Source organism: Diceros bicornis, chromosome 6 (genome assembly GCF_020826845.1).
Source record: "Diceros bicornis minor isolate mBicDic1 chromosome 6, mDicBic1.mat.cur, whole genome shotgun sequence".
Classification (NCBI taxonomy): Eukaryota; Metazoa; Chordata; class Mammalia; order Perissodactyla; family Rhinocerotidae; genus Diceros; species Diceros bicornis.
In genome coordinates this window covers 94,871,838-94,889,454 of record NC_080745.1, presented here as the reverse complement: position 1 = coordinate 94,889,454, position 17,617 = coordinate 94,871,838, and the positions used below count along the sequence as shown (strand labels likewise).

Here is a 17,617-nt window from a genome sequence, read left to right as displayed (position 1 = left end):
GTTGTTCCTCAGTGTGGATCAAGGAAATGCAGAGTGAAGGGCAGGACCTCTCAGCTAGTCAGGATTGGAAATAACATATGTAAGTGGCCCTTGCCGCCCCAGTTGGTGGTTCCTAAGTTCGGCTGGCCAAGGTGTGGACAATAATTCAAACAGTGGAGGAAACCATGTTATAGAACCTACATGGTTCTCAAGTTTCAGACGTTGACTGGCTTATCCGGTCATGCATCTAAATCTACCCTCCCCTGAGCTTGGAGAGCAGGGACATCTGTATATTTAGAGCAGGGACACCTGTATATTTAAATCCCCAGCACTAGCAGTGTAGAGGCCACAGTGAGCCCACAAGTCCTGGGCAGTATGAGTTGGTGCACCCTCTTAGCCAGCAGCGTGGCAGTGTGGGTGGCAGGATCCATGGGCGTGTTCACCCATTCACTCCAATGATTCAAAAAAGAGAAAGGAAGCTACGTGGTCAATGATGTAAAATAGAAGAACCTGGGTGTCCAGACCAGTAGTAGGAACAACCTGGTGTCCAGAACTGGTGGTGGGAACAACCTGGTGTGCAGCCCTACCAGTGGGGCCTCTGCTTAGATGAGCAATAGAGTGCAGCTGCAGTGCTGGCGTGTGTCGTGGCGTGTCAACAAGACACATGGATCCCTCCCCTCCGTACTCTCCACCTGCAGGAGCCGGGCACGTGACCCATAGAGCTGGGTTGGGGTGTTTTGGAAAGGATTCTTCTCTCCTTAAGCTCACATTGTTTATTTTTAAAATTACAGAAAAATATCAGGAGTTTCAAACAGAGAAAGGGCTGGGAGGACTGCAGAGTCTGAGAGAGCTTAAGGGAGGGCAGCCGGGGCACAGGCCGCTCAGGAAGCACCTGCAGAAGGCAAGCCAGGTGGCGGGAGGAAGGACAGAGGGACGGCCTGCAGGTCGACAGGGTCAGAAACCACTGGGGCGGGCCCCGAGGAGCCCCCTGGCTGGTTAGTCCTGACAGGGCTGGTGTGGTGGTTTCCTGCATCGGTCCTGGCGCTGCCGCCCACAGCAAAGCGTCCTGAGAGCCTGCGGGTGGCTTTCAGGCGGACGTCATCAGGGCTCATTCCTGGCACCTGTATGTGTGTGTGTGCGATGAAGGCAGTGCACATGCCCTGAGGTGTGCCTGCATTGCACACTTGTCCAGTGGTGCCGGGCTGGTTTACAACCTGCGATTACACCCCTCGCCGGGCTCTGAGGCAGGAGGCCCAGCTGCCCCGACACAGGTGTTGCCCTCGGCCGCCCAAGGTCTTGGGTGATCCCGAGCAGTCACCGCGGATGCCCGCACCCAGAGCAGGACCTTCCGAGCGCTGGGCAGCCAGCGGGGCAGCTGCCCCTCGGTTCCCACTGCGGGGCGGCCAGGGCAGGACTCCTGAGCTCCTCTGACCCCTCTCCCTGCAGGGGCCGAGGATGACCTGACGCTGCGCGCAGCACTCTACGGCCTGCTCTTCCACTGCCACGCTGACCACGCCGACTGGGAGGGCGGCCTCAAGGTGCTGGACGAGGCTGTGCAGGTGCTGCCGCGGACGGCACACCGCCTGTGAGTGCTGCGCCACCCCCACCTTTCCCTGGAGCCCACCACCCCGCCCCACCTGGGGAACGCCCTCATGCCCAAGGCCCCTCCCTGCCTGGGGGCTCCTCGTGCCCTGGACCCTTCCCCCTGATGCCTGGGGCCCCTCCCCGCCAGGAGATGCCCCAACACTTGGGAACCCCTCCCTCTGACTCCTGGGGATCCCTCTTTGATGGGTGACCGCCCCACGCCCAGAGAACCTTTGCCCACCCAGGACCTTTCCCTGCCCAGGGACCCCCTTCTGAGGACCCCCTCACCCATCTGCACCCCTTCCCAGAGTGCCTACCCCCTGCAATCCCACAGTGCCTTCTTGCACACTCCCATTTCCCCTGAGGACTTTCTTTCCCCACTACGAGTTCAATACAAGAAAGTTGGGGATTTAAAACACAACACACAGGGGCTGGCCCTGTGGTGTAGCAGTTGAGTGTGCGCACTCTGCTGCTGGCGGCTCGGGTTTGGATCCTGGGGGCGCACTGAGGCACCGCTTGTCAGGCCACGCTGTGGCGGCGTCCCATATAAAGTGGAGGAAGATGGGCACAGGTGTTAGCCCATGGCCGGTCTTCCTCAGCGAAAAAGGAGGAGGATTGGCATGGGTGTTAGCTCAGGGCTGATCTTCCTCACCAAAAAAAAAAACACAACACACACACACCTCATAATAAAATAAAAAATAAATAAGAAAAATAAAACACAAAAACCCCAAGTAACTCAGGTTCCATTTTGTTTTACCTTTGTAAGAAGGAAAATGCCAAATACTTGCTTTGGATGCATTAGATACATTTAAAATTTTTATCATTCACTTCAAGCATTACTTTCTCTCTTTTGCTTTTATTTAGTTTGATTTTCAAGCACATGGTCATTGTGAAGGCCAAGCTTGGCCAGAATTTTACGATGGAGATACAGAAATTCAAGGACGAGAGTGAAGATTATGTGGCACACATGTGGCACCGCCTGGCCTTGAACTCCAAGAACGTCTTCGGAGAGCTGACCTGCTATCATAATGCAATTCATGTCTTACAGGTCTGCTCTGGGTCCCTCTGGGTGGCTATGAGTAAACTCCTCCCGTATAGAGGTGATCCCTTGAGGGAAGCTGCATGGGGAGGCGCCTGAAGGAGCCCTTGCTGTGTGGAGCAGCAGGACCCCCTCCTGGGAGGCGCGGCCCCGTCTCCTTTGCTGATGAGTCAAAGGCAGCAGACGGACCCGTCTTCCATCACCCCCTTCCAGTATGGAGGGACGAGGTCCTTGTGTGTAGGGTCCGCGGGTGATCGTGTCGCTGCCTGGGGGCAGGGTGAGAGTGGGTGAGGCCCACCCAAGGAGGAGGAGCCCGAGGCCTGGACCAGGCTGTGGAGGCAGTGGGGCTCTGCAGCCTTCTGGAATTCGTGGGTCCTGGGGACATTCCTCACCCCCAAGAAGCCAAGACAGACATTCCTCTCAATGCTCCTGGAGTGAAGTAGGGTAGATCTGAGGGAGGGGGCACCTCATTTTGATGCAAGAGCATATAGAACTTGCCTAAGGACAAAGAAGGCCCCTAATCGTGGGACTGAAGATGCCCCAGACACACACCACAGCAGATATCTGAAAGGTTTTCTGTTAAGCAGGTTTCTCCCTCCTGGAGCAAATCCTGCCCTGGGATTTTTGGAGTGCTCCAGGGGCTGGGGTGTCTCTCGGGAGGGGGTTAACTGGGGGCTGGTCAGGAGGCCACTCTGGGTCCAAACCACAGGCTCTGCCACTTGCTGTGTGATCAGCACCGAGGCCTGGGTTCCCAACAAGTGGCTGTGGGGTGCCCCTGCACCTTGCTCCTGGGCCAAAAGCCAAGGCCTCCCTGGGCGATGGCTCTGCCAGGTTCGCTGGGACCAGGCGGTGTGGACTCCGCCTCCACCAGAGAGAGGCAGGTCACCTGGACAGAGCTGAGCCTGTCGGGCTCCCTTTGCAGTGATGACCTTGGAGAGGCTCTCTGTTCCTGCTGACCCCAAATCCCTTCCCGCCACTATTTCTTTTTTCTTAGGGGTAGGAGGCATTTTTTAGTAAATTCACGGAGTTATACAACCATCACCACAAGCAATTTTAGAATATCTCATCACTCCCCAAAAACCTAAGTCTATTAGCACTCACTCCCCCTCCCTCCCACCACCAGCCCCAGAGAGCCACAAATCTCCTTCCTCTGCCTATGGGTTTGTCTGTTCTGGACATTTCACACAAATGGAATCAGATAAGATGTGGCCTTTGCGTCTGGCTTCTTGCACTGAACATAATGTTTCCAAAGTTCATCGTGTTGTAGCGTGTGTCAGTGCTTTGTCCCTTTTTATGGCTGAATGACGTGCCATTGTGTGGAGGGACATCATTGTGTGGATGGATGTCATCGTGTGGAGGGACATCATTGTGTGGTTGGATGTCATCATGTGAATGACACCATTGTGTGGAGAGACGTCATTGTGTGGAGAGACATCATTGTGTGGATGGACTTCACTGTGTGGATGGACATCATTATGTGGATAGACACCATTGTGTGGAGAGACATCGTTGTGTGGATGGACGTCATCGTGTGGATGGACGTCACCGTGTGGATGGATGTCATCGTGTGGAGAGACGTCACTGTGTGGATGGACACCATTGTGTGGAGAGATGTCATTGTTTGGATGGACGTCATTGTGTGGATGGACATCACCGTGTGGATGGATGTCATTGTGTGGATGGACATCATTGTGTGGAGAGATCTCATGAGACATCCTTGTGTGTATGGACACCATTGTGTGGATGGACACCATTGTGTGGATAGACATCATTGCGTGGAGAGACCTCATGAGACATCATTGTGTAGAGAGACGTCATTGTGTGGAGAGATGTCATTGTGTGGACACACACCATTTTGTGGAGAGATGTCATTGTGTGGATGGACACCATTGTATGGAGAGATGTCATTGTGTGGATGGACATTATTGTGTGGATGGACGTCATTGTGTGGATGGACACCATTGTGTGGAGAGACACCACTGTGTGGAGAGATGTCATTGTGTGGAGAGATGTCATTATGTGGATGGACACCATTGTGTAGAGAGACGTCATCGTGTGGATGGACATCATCGTGTGGATGGACGTCATCGTGTGGATGGACACCATTGTATGGATGGACATCATCGTATGGATGGACACCATTGTGTGGAGAGATCTCATGAGACATCATTATGTGTATGGACACCATTGTGTGGATGGACATCATTGTGTGGAGAGACCTCATGAGACATCATTGTGTGGAGAGACGTCATTGTGTGGATGGACACCATTGTGTGGAGAGACATCATCGTGTGGCTGGATATCATCATGTGGATGGACATGATCGTGTGGATGGACGTCATCGTGTGGATGGACACCATTGTGTGGAGAGACACCACTGTGTGGAGAGACGTCATTGTGTGGATGGACATCATTATGTGGAGAGATCTCGTGAGAGATCATTGTGTGGATGGACATCATTGTGTGGAGAGACCTCATGAGACATCATTGTGTGGAGAGACGTCATTGTGTGGAGAGACCTCATGAGACATCATTGTGTGGAGAGACGTCATTGTGTGGATGGACATCATTGTGTGGAGAGACATTTTGTTGATGGGCATTTGTGGTGTTTCCCTTTTTTAGCTGTTGTGAATAATGCTCCTATAAGCATTTGTGTACAAGTTTTTGCACGGACATGTGTTTACGTATCTCTTGGGCATATACCTAAGAATGCAATTGGTGGGTCATATGGTAACTCTATGCTTACCTATTTGAGGAACTGCAGGCTGTTTTCCACAGTGGCTGCACCATTTTACATTCCTACCAGCAGTGCACCAGGGTTCCAATTTCTCCACATCGTCGCCAACACTCGTTATTATCTGACTTTTGGGTTCTAGCCATCCTAGTGGGTGCAAAGTGCTATCTCATCGTGGTTTGACGTGCATTTCCCTAATGACTAATGCTGAGCTTCTTTTTGTGCGTTTATTGGGCACATGTATATCTTCTTTGGAGAAATGTCTATTCAGATTCTTTCCCCATTTTTTAATTTGGTTGTTTGTCTTTTTATTCTTGAGTTGTAGGAGTTCATTATGTATTCTGGATACAAGTCCCTTATCAGATATATGATTTGTAAATATTTTCTCTCATTCTCTGGATTATCTTTTCAACCACTCTTTCACTTTCTTGATGATGCCATTTGTAGCATCAAAGTTTATCATTTTGAGGAAGTTCAATTTGTCTGTCTCTTCTTTTGTTGCTGGTACTTATGGTATTGTATGTGAGAAACCATCACGTAATCCAAGGTCGTGAAGATTCACTCCTAAGTTCTCTTCTAAGAGTTTCACAGTTTTAGCTCTTACATTTAGGTATGATTTGTTTTGAGTCAGTTTCTGTGTTTGGTGTGAGGCAGGGGTCCTACTCCATTCTTCAGCATGTGGAAGCCCAGTTTTACCAGCACCATTTATTGAAAATATGATCATTCTCTCTCCAGCCCTCTAATGGGACTCTTGCTCCCACCACCCCTCTTGCACAGCTCTTTGTCAAAACCACCAACAACGTCCATGGTCATTCTGAGACCCCATCTTACCCTGCTTGATGGGGCATATGGCTGGCCCCTCTGCTCTGATAGACTTCCTTCACTTGGCTCCCAAGTTCCCCCGCCTCTCAAGGTCACTCCTCCTTCTCTTCTCCCCACCCTTAATGAGGGAGGAGAACCCAGGCTCAGGGCTTGGACCGCCCCCTTCCATGACCATCCCTCCCTGGTGACTTCAACCAGTGTCCGGGGTAAATCCCATCCCTGCGCTGACTTTCCTCACAACTAAGTCCCCAGCCCAGACTTCCCTCCACTGTAACCTCGCACGTGCCACTGCCTACTCCACACTCTATCTTACCGACGATTTAACCCAGCATACCCAAAATCAAACTCCTGCTCCTGCGCACCGTCCTTCTCCATCCCGCCTTCCCCACCCTTGGACGGCAGCCCCGTGGGTGACCGCAGAGCCGTCCAGATCAAGCCTTGTGTACACACTTCCATGTGTGCTGGAGAAACACAAAGCTGAGGACGTGATGGCGGGGAGCCGCTTGAGGCTGGGCTGCCGAAGGGCCCTGCTCCAGAAGGCGGGAGGGACGTGCGGGGTCTGCAAGGGACTGGCTGGGGCAGGCGGGTGGGCGGGGTGTCCACAGGGAGAGCAGATTCAGAAGTGGTCTCGTAGGGTGAAAACAAACCCATTTCCTTCCAGAAAATGAAATAATAAAACCACTTCCTGTTGTAGATCACATCTTCAGTACAGTTCTGGGGCAGGAATGGGAAGAGCAGAGTCTTTAACACCCTGTTTTGTTTAATCCCAAAGAAGCCCGAGAGTGAGTGGCAGAAAGTTGACTATATCATGGAATTCAGTGAGTGGCTGTATTACAAACAGTTTCCTATCAACGACGTGATCTTCCACCTGAAGTGGGCGATCGACATCCTGCTGATGATGAAACCTGCCAGGGACACACCTGAGCTGGCAGGTGAGGAGACATGGCCCGGGAGTGGGGAGGGGGGCCACCCACCACTGTTGTCTCCTGGACACAGATGTCCCTTCAACGGTCGTGTCGTCTCTCATTCAGAGAGTCGCTTCACGTACACAGTGCAGTGCCACCCCCACCGGGCAGCACCGCCCCCGCCCAGGAAGTTCCAAGTAGACTCCCCTCAGTGCCCGTGCTCAGGAAAGGGGTTAGGGGGACCTGCTCGCACCATTATCAGGTGGCACTAACAGGAAGGCCCAGCCTGTTCTGATAGACAAGATCAGGAGTCAGCCCCCAGGCCACTCCCAAGGCTGCAGGAGCAGGTGCAGGAACGCACCTCTGCACTGAGGGTGCTTCACACCCCACGCCAGAGCTCACCTCTCTGCCGTCCCTCAGTGCTCATCCCTGAGGTCGTGGAGGGATGGAGATGTGTTTGGTTTGGGCTGAGAGGTGAGGGTTTGCTGAGCTGGAGTGCTGGTGAGTAGAGGAGTCTGGGGCAGCCTCGCTGTTGCCAGAATTTCGGGGGGTTTGAAAACCACAGGCATCTGCCCAGAGCAGGTCTGGGTGCAGCCAGGGGTCACGGAGCTCCCTGGGAGATGCCCACGGGCAGCAGGGTTGAGACCCCGTCCTGGAGGGAGCAGCGTTTCGGAGTAAACCAGTCACCCTTCCTGTGGGAGAGAGGACGCAGGGCGCAGGGCACCAAGGGCTGCTCTAGAGGCCTCTGCTCGGCCAGGGTGGGGGCTGAGAGGTGACATGAGCCTGCTCTGTGGGGAGCACAGACGTCGCCAGACCTGTCCACTCAATGTCCAGTGCCCATCTGTATGAGTGCAGTCAGCCAGCTCAGACCAGCTCCATCACTTCCAACCCCGACGAGTAGACCCCAGAGCTGCAGGACACCAGCCAGGCACCCACCCTGGGCCTGGGACAGGCATCTCCTTGCAGGCCCAACTGTAGCCTGCAGCATGCTGGCAGGCTGGCATGTTGTCTCCCGGCCCGGGGAGAGGCCCTGGGACAGCCGTCTCTGAGGCCAGCTTGGCCCCTGCTCGGGTGGGCACCTCTTCTGGAAGGGGCTCGGCTGCCAGGACAGGCAGCAGGCATTGATTAGATCATTGCCCTCTGATGGGCCATGCAGGGCCACTGGGGGCCACCTGAGGGCCTGGGAGAGGGGCAGAGAGGAAATGGCTAAGGCCCACAGACACTGGTCCGGGCGTGCTCACAGCTGCGGTTGCCCCTGTCTTGCAGAGGAGCATGCACCCCCCGAGGCAGCCCCAGAGAGCCCACTGTCCGAGGACATGGGGACAGCCTCCTTGGAAAGGCTGCACAGCGTGCGGCAGTTGGAATCACTGGCCCGTGCCCACATCCTGCTGGCCCTGATGGTGTCCCAGAGCGCCACCAGCTACCAGGACTACTGCCTCATGGCCTACGCCTTCCTCAGGCGCATCTGGCAGGTGAGGCCACGGCTGCCCTCCTGCACGGTCCTCAGCTCTGCGGGTTCAGAATCTGGGCTCATGGATTAGCACCTCCAAAGACTGTCTGAAGACTCGAGATACGAGCAAATGTCTCTCCACTTGTTTCCCATCAGTGTTAAAAAAAATCCCACTCTTGCCCCGCGGGCCTCCTGCTCTTGGAACTCCTCAGAGGAGGGCCCTCACCGCTCCTTCCACACCGGCCCCTCCTCCTCTCTGAAACCCACCCCAGCACCTTTGCCCAACCACCCCCAGAACCGCCTTACCAAGGTCACCCACGCCTCTTTGTGTGGAGTGCCCGGTCAGCCGAAGCTCGTGTCTTCCTGACCAGTGGCAGTCCTGGCATGGCAGATCCTGAACCACTCTGCCACTGGGCTTCCAGAACCTTCTGTGCCCCCCACAGCCTCCTTACTGCCCCCCCTTCCCCACCACCTCTTTACAGGGGCCCCCCAGGGGCCCCTTGTTCTCAGGGATCTCCTACAAGCAGTGCCCCCCAGCAGGACAGCGTCCATCAAGACAGGCCTTTCTTCTGAGGGCAAGTTTGTGCCCTGCCCTCTCTAATGTGCTGGAGAGAACAGGGCCGTCGCCATTTGGCAGCAGGAAGATCCTTGATCTTCAGCATGTCCCAGGCCACACCTCACACCCCCCACCACCTGCCACGTAACAGTTCTTTACGATTCTTTTAGGAGAACTGCTAAAAGTGATTCAAATATGTTCTTACTTAGACATTAAACTCACTCACTTTACGGAGCTGACAAGCCTCCGTGAGGGTCAGCGTGTCTGCCCCTCACCCCTACGCTCCCACTGGTACAGAGTCCTGGAGAGGATGCCCTGGGTGCAGAGGAGGGCTGGCCACCTACCGAGGGACACTGCAGCCACCTCTGCACGGGCAGACTCACAGGCTTGGCCACAGTGGACAAGTGGACACGAGGCTGCCACTCTGAGCCTTAGGATCACCAGCTCCCTCAGGTCTGAGCCTGCAGGAGGAAGGTGGGGATGTGCGTCCGTTCTCATTGTTGCAAATTTGGATTTCGTTTTTCCCAGGTTTCTTTATTAACAGCAGGAAAGTCCATTTCAGAAAGTAAAATTCCAGCAGCAGCTAGTTCACATTTGTTGTTGACTAAAAGGGAGAAGGAGAAGGAGAAGGAGAGGAGCAACGACAAGGATGCAGAGAAGGGCAGAGACCAGAAGCAGGTAACCGCCTCGGCCCGAGTGTGCAGGCCACTCTGGGCAGCCCCCGCGGCGGGTGGTTGCAGAGGCAGGACAGTGGAGTGCGAGGGCCGCAGAGGGGCCACAGCCCGACATGGGGCCTGGTGAACGCTGTGCCTCAGCTCTCTCTCCTGTAAAGTGGAGGCAGTGATCGCACCACACCCCAGGGTTGTTGGGAGAGAAACACAGGGATGTCTGGCTTCTCCCCCCGGTTATCTCGTGCTGAGCAAGTCACCAGACAAACACCTTTGCACAGTCACTCTGTGCAGGCAGACCTGGGCCCTGGGGTGCGGGGCGGGGCGGGCAGCTCTCAGGGCGTGAGAAACAGCTTCTGCATCACGTGAGGCCCTGTACCGCACATCAGACCTTTCACCCTGAAGTCCCTGCGTGTCCACGTGGCTGTGCACACTGCAGGCCGTCTGACAGTAGTCCTGTCTGCACAGCCCTCGGAGCTGGGACTCACACTTGGGCTCCGGCTCGAAGTCCTCCTGAGCACGGGATGTGTGGGTGGGGAGGGCCGCAAGCCGGGGGCACCCCCAGGTAGACTCTGGCTGTGCGAGGGGCAGAAAGCGTCCGTTTGCACTCTCTTGGAAGCGATGTCAGAGCGTGGTTTGGAGGTAGAACTGAACGTGGTTCTGGTGTGGCTGCAGCAAGGCTGGGATGGTAGGGCAGCGGCCCTGGGCCATGGGGCTGCGGGGAGAGCGCAGATCTGCACTACACATGGTCTCCAGAGGCGCTGCCTTCTCAAGGCTCACGACCTGTCTACTCAGCTGTGCCACCTGGGCGTATGTTTTCAGCTCCATTTTTTAAAGCAAATCCCGGGTTTCTGCCTTACAGTGTCAAACCCCAGTTCCTAGGAAACAACCTGAAGATTTACCAGCAAGCATAGAAGAATGGGCTTCCTATTCTTGCCCTGAAGAAGTGATATCTGTATTTAAACAAGATAAAAGCGACTTTACAATTAACACATCAAGTATCCAGAAACCGGTAAGTTGACTTAAAGAAAGTGTCCCAGGCCTTGGAAATACACTGGCAAGCCTGCATTCCGCATCTCCATGACTGGTAGCTCCAGCCAACGTCTTCTGTTATGAAATATGCCCAGAAAGAGAAGTACAGAAACAGGCGTTTACTTAGTGACTTGTTAAGAAGGGAACAGGTGTCAGCACCCAGGTCAAGGCGCAGAGCACCATTGGCCCAGGGTTCCCCACAGCCCCTGCCCGGCCCCCACTCTTTCCCAGACAGCTGCCACCATCCGTGGGAAACACTTCCTTCTTTTCCTCACGCATTCGCCACCCAGTAACACCCCTAAACATGAAAATGAGTTGTCCTGTGGCTGCCATAACAAGTTACCACAAATCAGGTGGTTTAAGCAGCAGAAATGTGTTCTCCCACAGTTCTGGAGGCCACACATCCAGAATCAGTATCACTGGGCAGAAATCAAGGTGTCAGCAGAGCCACGTTCCCTCTGGAGGCTCCGGGGGGATCCTTCCTGCCCTTCTAGCTCCTGGTGGTCCCAGGGGTCCCTGGGTTTGTGGCTGCCTCACCCCAATCCCGGCCTCCATCTTCACGTGGCCTCTCCTTTGTGTCTGTGTCATGTCTCCCTCTGCCTCCCTCTTATAAGGACCCATGTGATTACATTTAGGGCATAAGCATGATCTCCTCGTCTCAGATCTTTATCTTTTTTGTGTGTGTGTGTGTGAGGAAGATCAGCCCTGTGCTAACATCTGCCAATCCTCCTCTTTTTGCTGAGGAAGACTGGCCCTGGCCTAACATCTGTGCCCATCTTCCTCCACTTTATATGGGACACCTCCACAGCATGGCTTGCCAAGCGGTGCATTGGTGCGCGCCCGGGATCTGAACCAGCGAACCCCAGGCTGCCGCAGCGGAGCATGTGCACTTAACCACTTGCGCCACCAGGCCAGCCCCTCAGATCTTTATCTTAACCACCCCTGGAAAGTCCTTTTTTGCCGTGTAAGGTCAGACGCACAGGTTCCCAGGGTTAGCACCTGAGGACGTTGAGGGCCATTATTTAGCTCACTACATTCGGCCTATTTTTCTATGCTTTATAAAAATGGAATCATTTCATATATAATCTTTGGTGTTGGCTTCTTTCATTCAGTCATGTTTGTGGGACTCCTCCATGCTCATTTGTGTCTCTATAGTTTGTTCTCGTTCATGGCTGTAGAGTATTCTGTGACTTGGCTGGACCACAATCTTTTTGTCCATTCAGCTCCTGATGGTCATTGGGGCTGGGTCTGGTTGTGGCTGTTACAAAGGAAGCTGCTGTGGGCATTCACGTACACATGTCTCTGTGCCCACGTGTCTCTGTGCCCACACGCCCACGTGTCTGGAGCACATACCCAGCAGCAGAATTTCTGGATCACACAGCTTGTGTATCTTCAGCCACCGAGTATATTGCCAAATTGCCTTTGAAAGTGATGGTGCCAGCTACATGCCACCCTCAGGGGCAAGAGTTCCCGTTGCCCTACCCTTGCCAGCCCAGCATGGCTCACCTGCTTAACTTTGTTGGTGGACGTGTGGCAGCATCTCGCTGTGTCTTAATTGGACACTCCCTGGTTCAGGCAAGGGAGGAGACCTTTCAGTGCCTGTTGGCCACTTGGGTGTCCTCTTCTGTGATGTGCCTGTCCTGTCCACTGCCCACAGTCTATTCAGCTTTCTGTCTTTTCCTTGTTGATTGGAAGGAATTCTTTATCTATTCTGGAAAAAGCAGTTTGATAGTTCACAGACAGCAGATCACTGTCCACTCTGTGCCTTGGCTTTTTTGAGGTCTCGTGAATAGAGATTTCTAGTTTTAATGCAATAAAAATTATTAATCTTTTTCTTTGTGAGTAGTGCTTTTTTGTGTCCTGTTTAAAAGAAAAGTTTCTCTTCTCAAAGGTCATGTAGATATTCTCTTACTATATTTTTCCAAAACCTTCATAGTTTTACATGTCAGATTTAGATCTACAATCCACTTGAAATTGGTTTGTGTGTGGTGTGAGGTGAGGGATCCAGCTTCAAATTTTTAGATCTGGATATCTGAATGTTCTAACACCATTTATTGAAAAATCATTTGCCCACCTTCTTTGCATCACATTTGTCATGAATCAAGTGTCCACACGTGCACCACCATCTCACTGTCTCGATTATGACCTTCATAACTTTGAATGTTAGGTGGAGAACGTCCCCTCACCTGACTCTTCATGACGACTTGGGAGGTCCTCTCCATTTTCCATTGAGCGTCCATGTGTATTTTATAATCAGCTTGTCAGACTCCATTTAAAACCCTGGTGGAGTTTTGGTTGTGATTGAATTGAATGCCTAGAATCCTTAAGTGTTTGGAGGAATTCCCTGGTGAAGCCTCTGGGCCTAGGTCTTCTATTTGGGAAGATTTTAAATTATGGATCCAATTTATTTAATAGTTATAGAACTCTTCAGATTTTCTGTTTCTTCTTATAATAATTTTGGTGGGTTTTGTTTTTCTAGGATGTTTCCATTTAATATAAAATTTCAAATTTATTGGCATAATGTTGTTCTTAATATCCTTTAATGATCTTTGTGGTCTGTAGGATCTATAGAGATCTTGTGGCTCCCCACCTCTCTTTCTTGAGCAGCCTAACCAGGAGTTATCAATTATTAGTCTCTCAAAGAACCACACGCTTTCCAGGTCACCTGAATGGCACTTGGCGTGGATGTAGTCCCTGAGAGGGCTGCTCTACTTCTAGATTGCCCTTAATCCTAAGGTGCAGCCTTTCGGGGACCCGACTTGGGTATTTAGCTTTGGGTGGGCTCTCAACTCTAGTTTTTTGGCTCCACCCTGCAAAGAAAAAATCAGAAGCACCATTCAGCATCTCAGCTGCCTCTTCAAATCAGCAGACATCCCCAGGACAAATGTACCCCAGTATGCCAGGTTCACTTCTCTGGATATCCATCTTTTTCCAGGTCTTGGCCCAGTAATTTTTCCCAGCATTATTCATTTTTCAATGCTTTTAAGCAGATTTTTAAAATAGTTCATCCAACTTTTCTAATTTTCTACTGAAGAGTTACTGTTTTATCAAACTTAGTCCAACATTATAAGAATTATTAGTTCTTCTCTATCTATATTAGATTTTAAAGCAGTTGTATGTGCACATAAAAAAAATTCTGCTTTTAAGGGACCAGTAGTTTTTAGTGGAAAAAATAAAACAAAAACATTAATTTGAATAAATACATAAATGGATTGTTTCTCGTGAGGATCTTTAGCTGTGCTTGGGTGCTGAAGATTATAGGGAATTTCACATGACTAAATGAAAGCTGTTGAAGGCGAGAAGGAAGAGAGCACATCATTCATTCATTCATTCATTCAACAAACATTTGTTGAACATCTACTGTGTGCTAGGCACTGTGAAGGACCGAGTTCTTTAAAGAAAGAGCTGATGAGCTAGTGGCCTCACCTTCCTCCCTCTCTGACCTTACATGTTTGTTGTGTGTTTATGTAGACGTACAGTTTATATTATCTGGACCACTTGGTCAAGGCCCTGCAGAAGATGTCCCTTTATGAGCTCACGATCCCAGTCCTACAGTTGGGTGTACTAATTGCAGCCTGTGTGGTAGAAAGCAAGAGCCTCAAAGATCTCTACCACCTTCGGTTGGTATACCTGTTTTATTTTTGGGGAAACTGGGAAACGTTTAAGCAGCTAAAGTGCAAATTTCCCTGAAGCAATATAAAAACAAACAGCATTTTAAAATATTAATTCTGTAAATAATAAAGTCCCTAAGATTTGTAAAGCCAAATAAATCAAAATACTTGAACATAAAAATAGTATTTTTATTTTAAAATTTCTACCTAGTCCTTAAGAGAATATCATTGTTCTAAGGAAACACACACTATTAGAATAAAGGGGCATTGTGTCTTCAACTTACTCTCAAATACTCCAGAAGAAAAGAAAATAGGGAGAGAGAGAGAGGAAGAGAGAAAGGAGGGAGGGGGGAGGAGGGAGAGAGGGAGCAGGAGAGCCAGCGTGGGGAAGCGTCCGGCCAGGGAATCGGGAAGGATGGGCGGTGATTCTGTGTAGTGTTCGTGCAACTTTTCTGTAAGCGCGAAAGCACTTCAGATAAAGTCATTTTACACAAGAATCACAGCAGGGCTTCTCTGCCTGAGCTGTGATGGGCAGTCAGAGCCCCCGCTGTGCCTTCTCTTTCCCTAGAAGAGACCCTGACCCCACAAACACAAATACATACTGGGTGAAATATATGAACGAGTGTTAAAAGTTTTTCCACCTGAAATTTGATGGAGCCACCTGTTATTTTTCCCTAATAATTTTGCTTAGCTTTAAAGATTGTTGAAAATATCATCAAATTATCCATTTCTATTTTCGTTTACCCATTTTTATCAAGTACACTAAGGCCAGCACAGCCTGAGTGATCGCTGCGCCTGTGTGACAGTGTTGACCCTCCTTCTCGCCCCAGACTTGCCCTGGTTTGTTCCGAGTTGAAGCTGCGAGAAGCAGCCGCTTACCATGAAGAAGTGGTCGGGCAGACATACCTCGGAGAAACGGAGCAGGCCAGGTGCGTTCAGGGACCCGTGGTGCGTCCTCCTGGCTGCTGACTCTCCTCAGCGACACAAGTTTACCTGTAAAGAAGGAAGGACTTGGTCAACCTGGCCCTACTCTCGGCTGTGTCCCCTCCAAGCCCCAGGCCCCCATCTCTCCTACGACCCGACAGTGGGGTGTCGGGAGGACCCTTGGCCCCGGGGGGGGGGACGGGGCAGTGCCTGAGGTGCAGTTTATCACTTACGACCCCTCCTGTGTGCTGGCATCTCCCGGGCTGGGGCCGTGCAAGTGGAGGGAGATGGAGGACCGAGAACTTGCAGGGGTCCGGGTGGCGCAGCCACGGCGAGGGAAGCGGGCATACTGAAGCCACGCGGGGAAGGCGAATCGACAGGCGGCAGGAGCCCTGCGGGCCCCTCGGTTGGTGCCGGAGCCTAGCGGGGAAGGCTGCCTTTCCAGACAGGGGAGAGTTCTGCCCTGGAGTCTGAGATACGTACTGAACATCCAGGTCAGGATGTCACATTAGTAGCTGGGTGCACGAGTCTGGAGTTGGAAGAGAGAAAGGCCTAGAAACAGGAATTTGGGAGTCTGCTGCTAAATCACGAGATTTTTTTTAATCTTTGTAAACAGTGAGTGAATAGTGGCTTCTTATAGCTTTTTTAATTTGTGTTTCTTTGATTATGAGTGAAATTGAACATTTTCAGGTATTTCTTGGCTGTTGTATTTCTTCCTTGACATATTGCCTATTTTACTTACATTAGCTGCAGAAAAGAAATTTCCTTGAGAAAGGAGAAAAATAAGGAATCGCTATTAGAAGAGAGTCTGCCAGCACTGAATGAGCCCGTACCTCCAGTCCAGCAAGCGGAGTTGAAGCCCCTCATAGCAAAGGATGAGGTACCCCACTCTGCCAGAAGCACGTTGAGTCCTAGCCCAGGGGGGTGTGACGGGGCTGCAGCTCCAGCCAGTCAGCCAGGACTTGTCTTGACTGCGTGCTGGGTCCAAACCCTTGTGCTGGGTTTGGACCCAGGGACTGAGCAGATGGGTCCCCTCCCTGTGGGGCCCTGGGATTCCCCTGGAGGACGAGGCTGCAAGCCGCCATAGAACAGGCCTGCGCAGCACTTCGGGGAGGATGGGCTGGAGGAGCACAGACAGGTCCCCAAGGAGAGACCACGTCGCCCAGAAGGGCAGGCCCAGCAGGTCTGACCTGTGACCGGCTCTCCCTGACACGGGCTCACCTCGGATGGGCTTGCCCATAAAGGAAAGTAACCGTCGCACTCCCTGCTCTGAAGTCCCAGAACACCTGTCACCATGGGACCCATTTGTGACCCAAAGTCAACACCCTGGGAGGTCTGGTAGGAAAACACCGGGACCCCAGAGTACACAGCTTCTCATGCAGGCCTGGCTCAGCCTGTGACCCGCACCAGGCCGCAGAGAGTCCCGCGTGTGGCACACTGAGTTGCAAGAGCTCAGGGAGCCGTTACGTGCTGATCAGGGTGCTGCCTGGTACGGGAAGAGGGCGAGGAGGGGGAGCCGGGGCGGGGTTGGGGGAACACTGAGTACAGAGCCCAGGAACCAGCTCTGACGTGGCTGGTGGTGGGCTTGGGTGGGTGTGAGGTGTAGAGAAGACACAGGTGTCCCAGGAGGGAAACCTCACAGAGGCACAGGGCCTGGTGGGAAACCGGACTGACAGCACAGCCTCCTGCACCGACACAGGCTCCTGGGGACACCCCTGCCTCCCTGCCGTGGAGCCGCTGGCATAGACATCAGAGGCAGAGGCAGTGCAGGCCTGCCATGTCTTTCAGATTTTGAAGATAAACGGAGAGGCCGGGAGAGGCCTGGAAGGAACATCCTTTCCCCAGTTGTGGACCCTCAAAGCGGAGGTTCTCCTTGAGATGGACCTGTACCAGCCTGCGAGACTGCTCCTGTCGGAGGCATACCTGGCCTTCCAGGTGAGGGGCCACGCTTGCCCAGGCCATCAGGGCCCGTGGGGCCTCCTCGCCATCAGAAGCAGCCCCCCCACCCACACACACAGCTGAGACTGCTTCAGCTGGGAAACGGGCCTGTCTGTTCTGAAGCTTGTGTTGTGTCTTTCGGTTCTAGAACATCCATTTGATTCTCTTTTTAGATCCGACTCTATATGGAAGGCCTGTCTCTCATGTCCTTTGTCCATCTTTTCCTCTATTTTCTTGAACTCGTTACTCAGAGTTTGTTCAAGCCCCTGTTCCTGATGACTGCTGTGGGTTTGTTTGTACCACCTCTTTCTTGTCTTCACTGTGGGGGTTCTGTTCTGTTTCCTAGCAGGCCTGTCAATGTGCACTTTCTGGTGT

General features: G+C 52.3%; 1 protein-coding gene across 1 annotated transcript in view; it reads left to right on the top strand.

Annotated features, from left to right (window-relative positions):
- CFAP46 (cilia and flagella associated protein 46) overlaps nucleotides 1–17,617 on the top strand; it is a 126,112-nt gene that overhangs the window by 69,609 nt on the left and 38,886 nt on the right. The window contains exons 26-35 of the mRNA XM_058544333.1: nucleotides 1,426–1,564; nucleotides 2,428–2,611; nucleotides 6,931–7,090; nucleotides 8,330–8,535; nucleotides 9,598–9,747; nucleotides 10,600–10,749; nucleotides 14,241–14,389; nucleotides 15,211–15,309; nucleotides 16,052–16,184; nucleotides 17,093–17,239. Coding sequence (XP_058400316.1) covers nucleotides 1,426–1,564; nucleotides 2,428–2,611; nucleotides 6,931–7,090; nucleotides 8,330–8,535; nucleotides 9,598–9,747; nucleotides 10,600–10,749; nucleotides 14,241–14,389; nucleotides 15,211–15,309; nucleotides 16,052–16,184; nucleotides 17,093–17,239 — 1,517 coding nt within the window. The remainder of the gene's footprint in view (nucleotides 1–1,425; nucleotides 1,565–2,427; nucleotides 2,612–6,930; nucleotides 7,091–8,329; nucleotides 8,536–9,597; nucleotides 9,748–10,599; nucleotides 10,750–14,240; nucleotides 14,390–15,210; nucleotides 15,310–16,051; nucleotides 16,185–17,092; nucleotides 17,240–17,617) is intronic.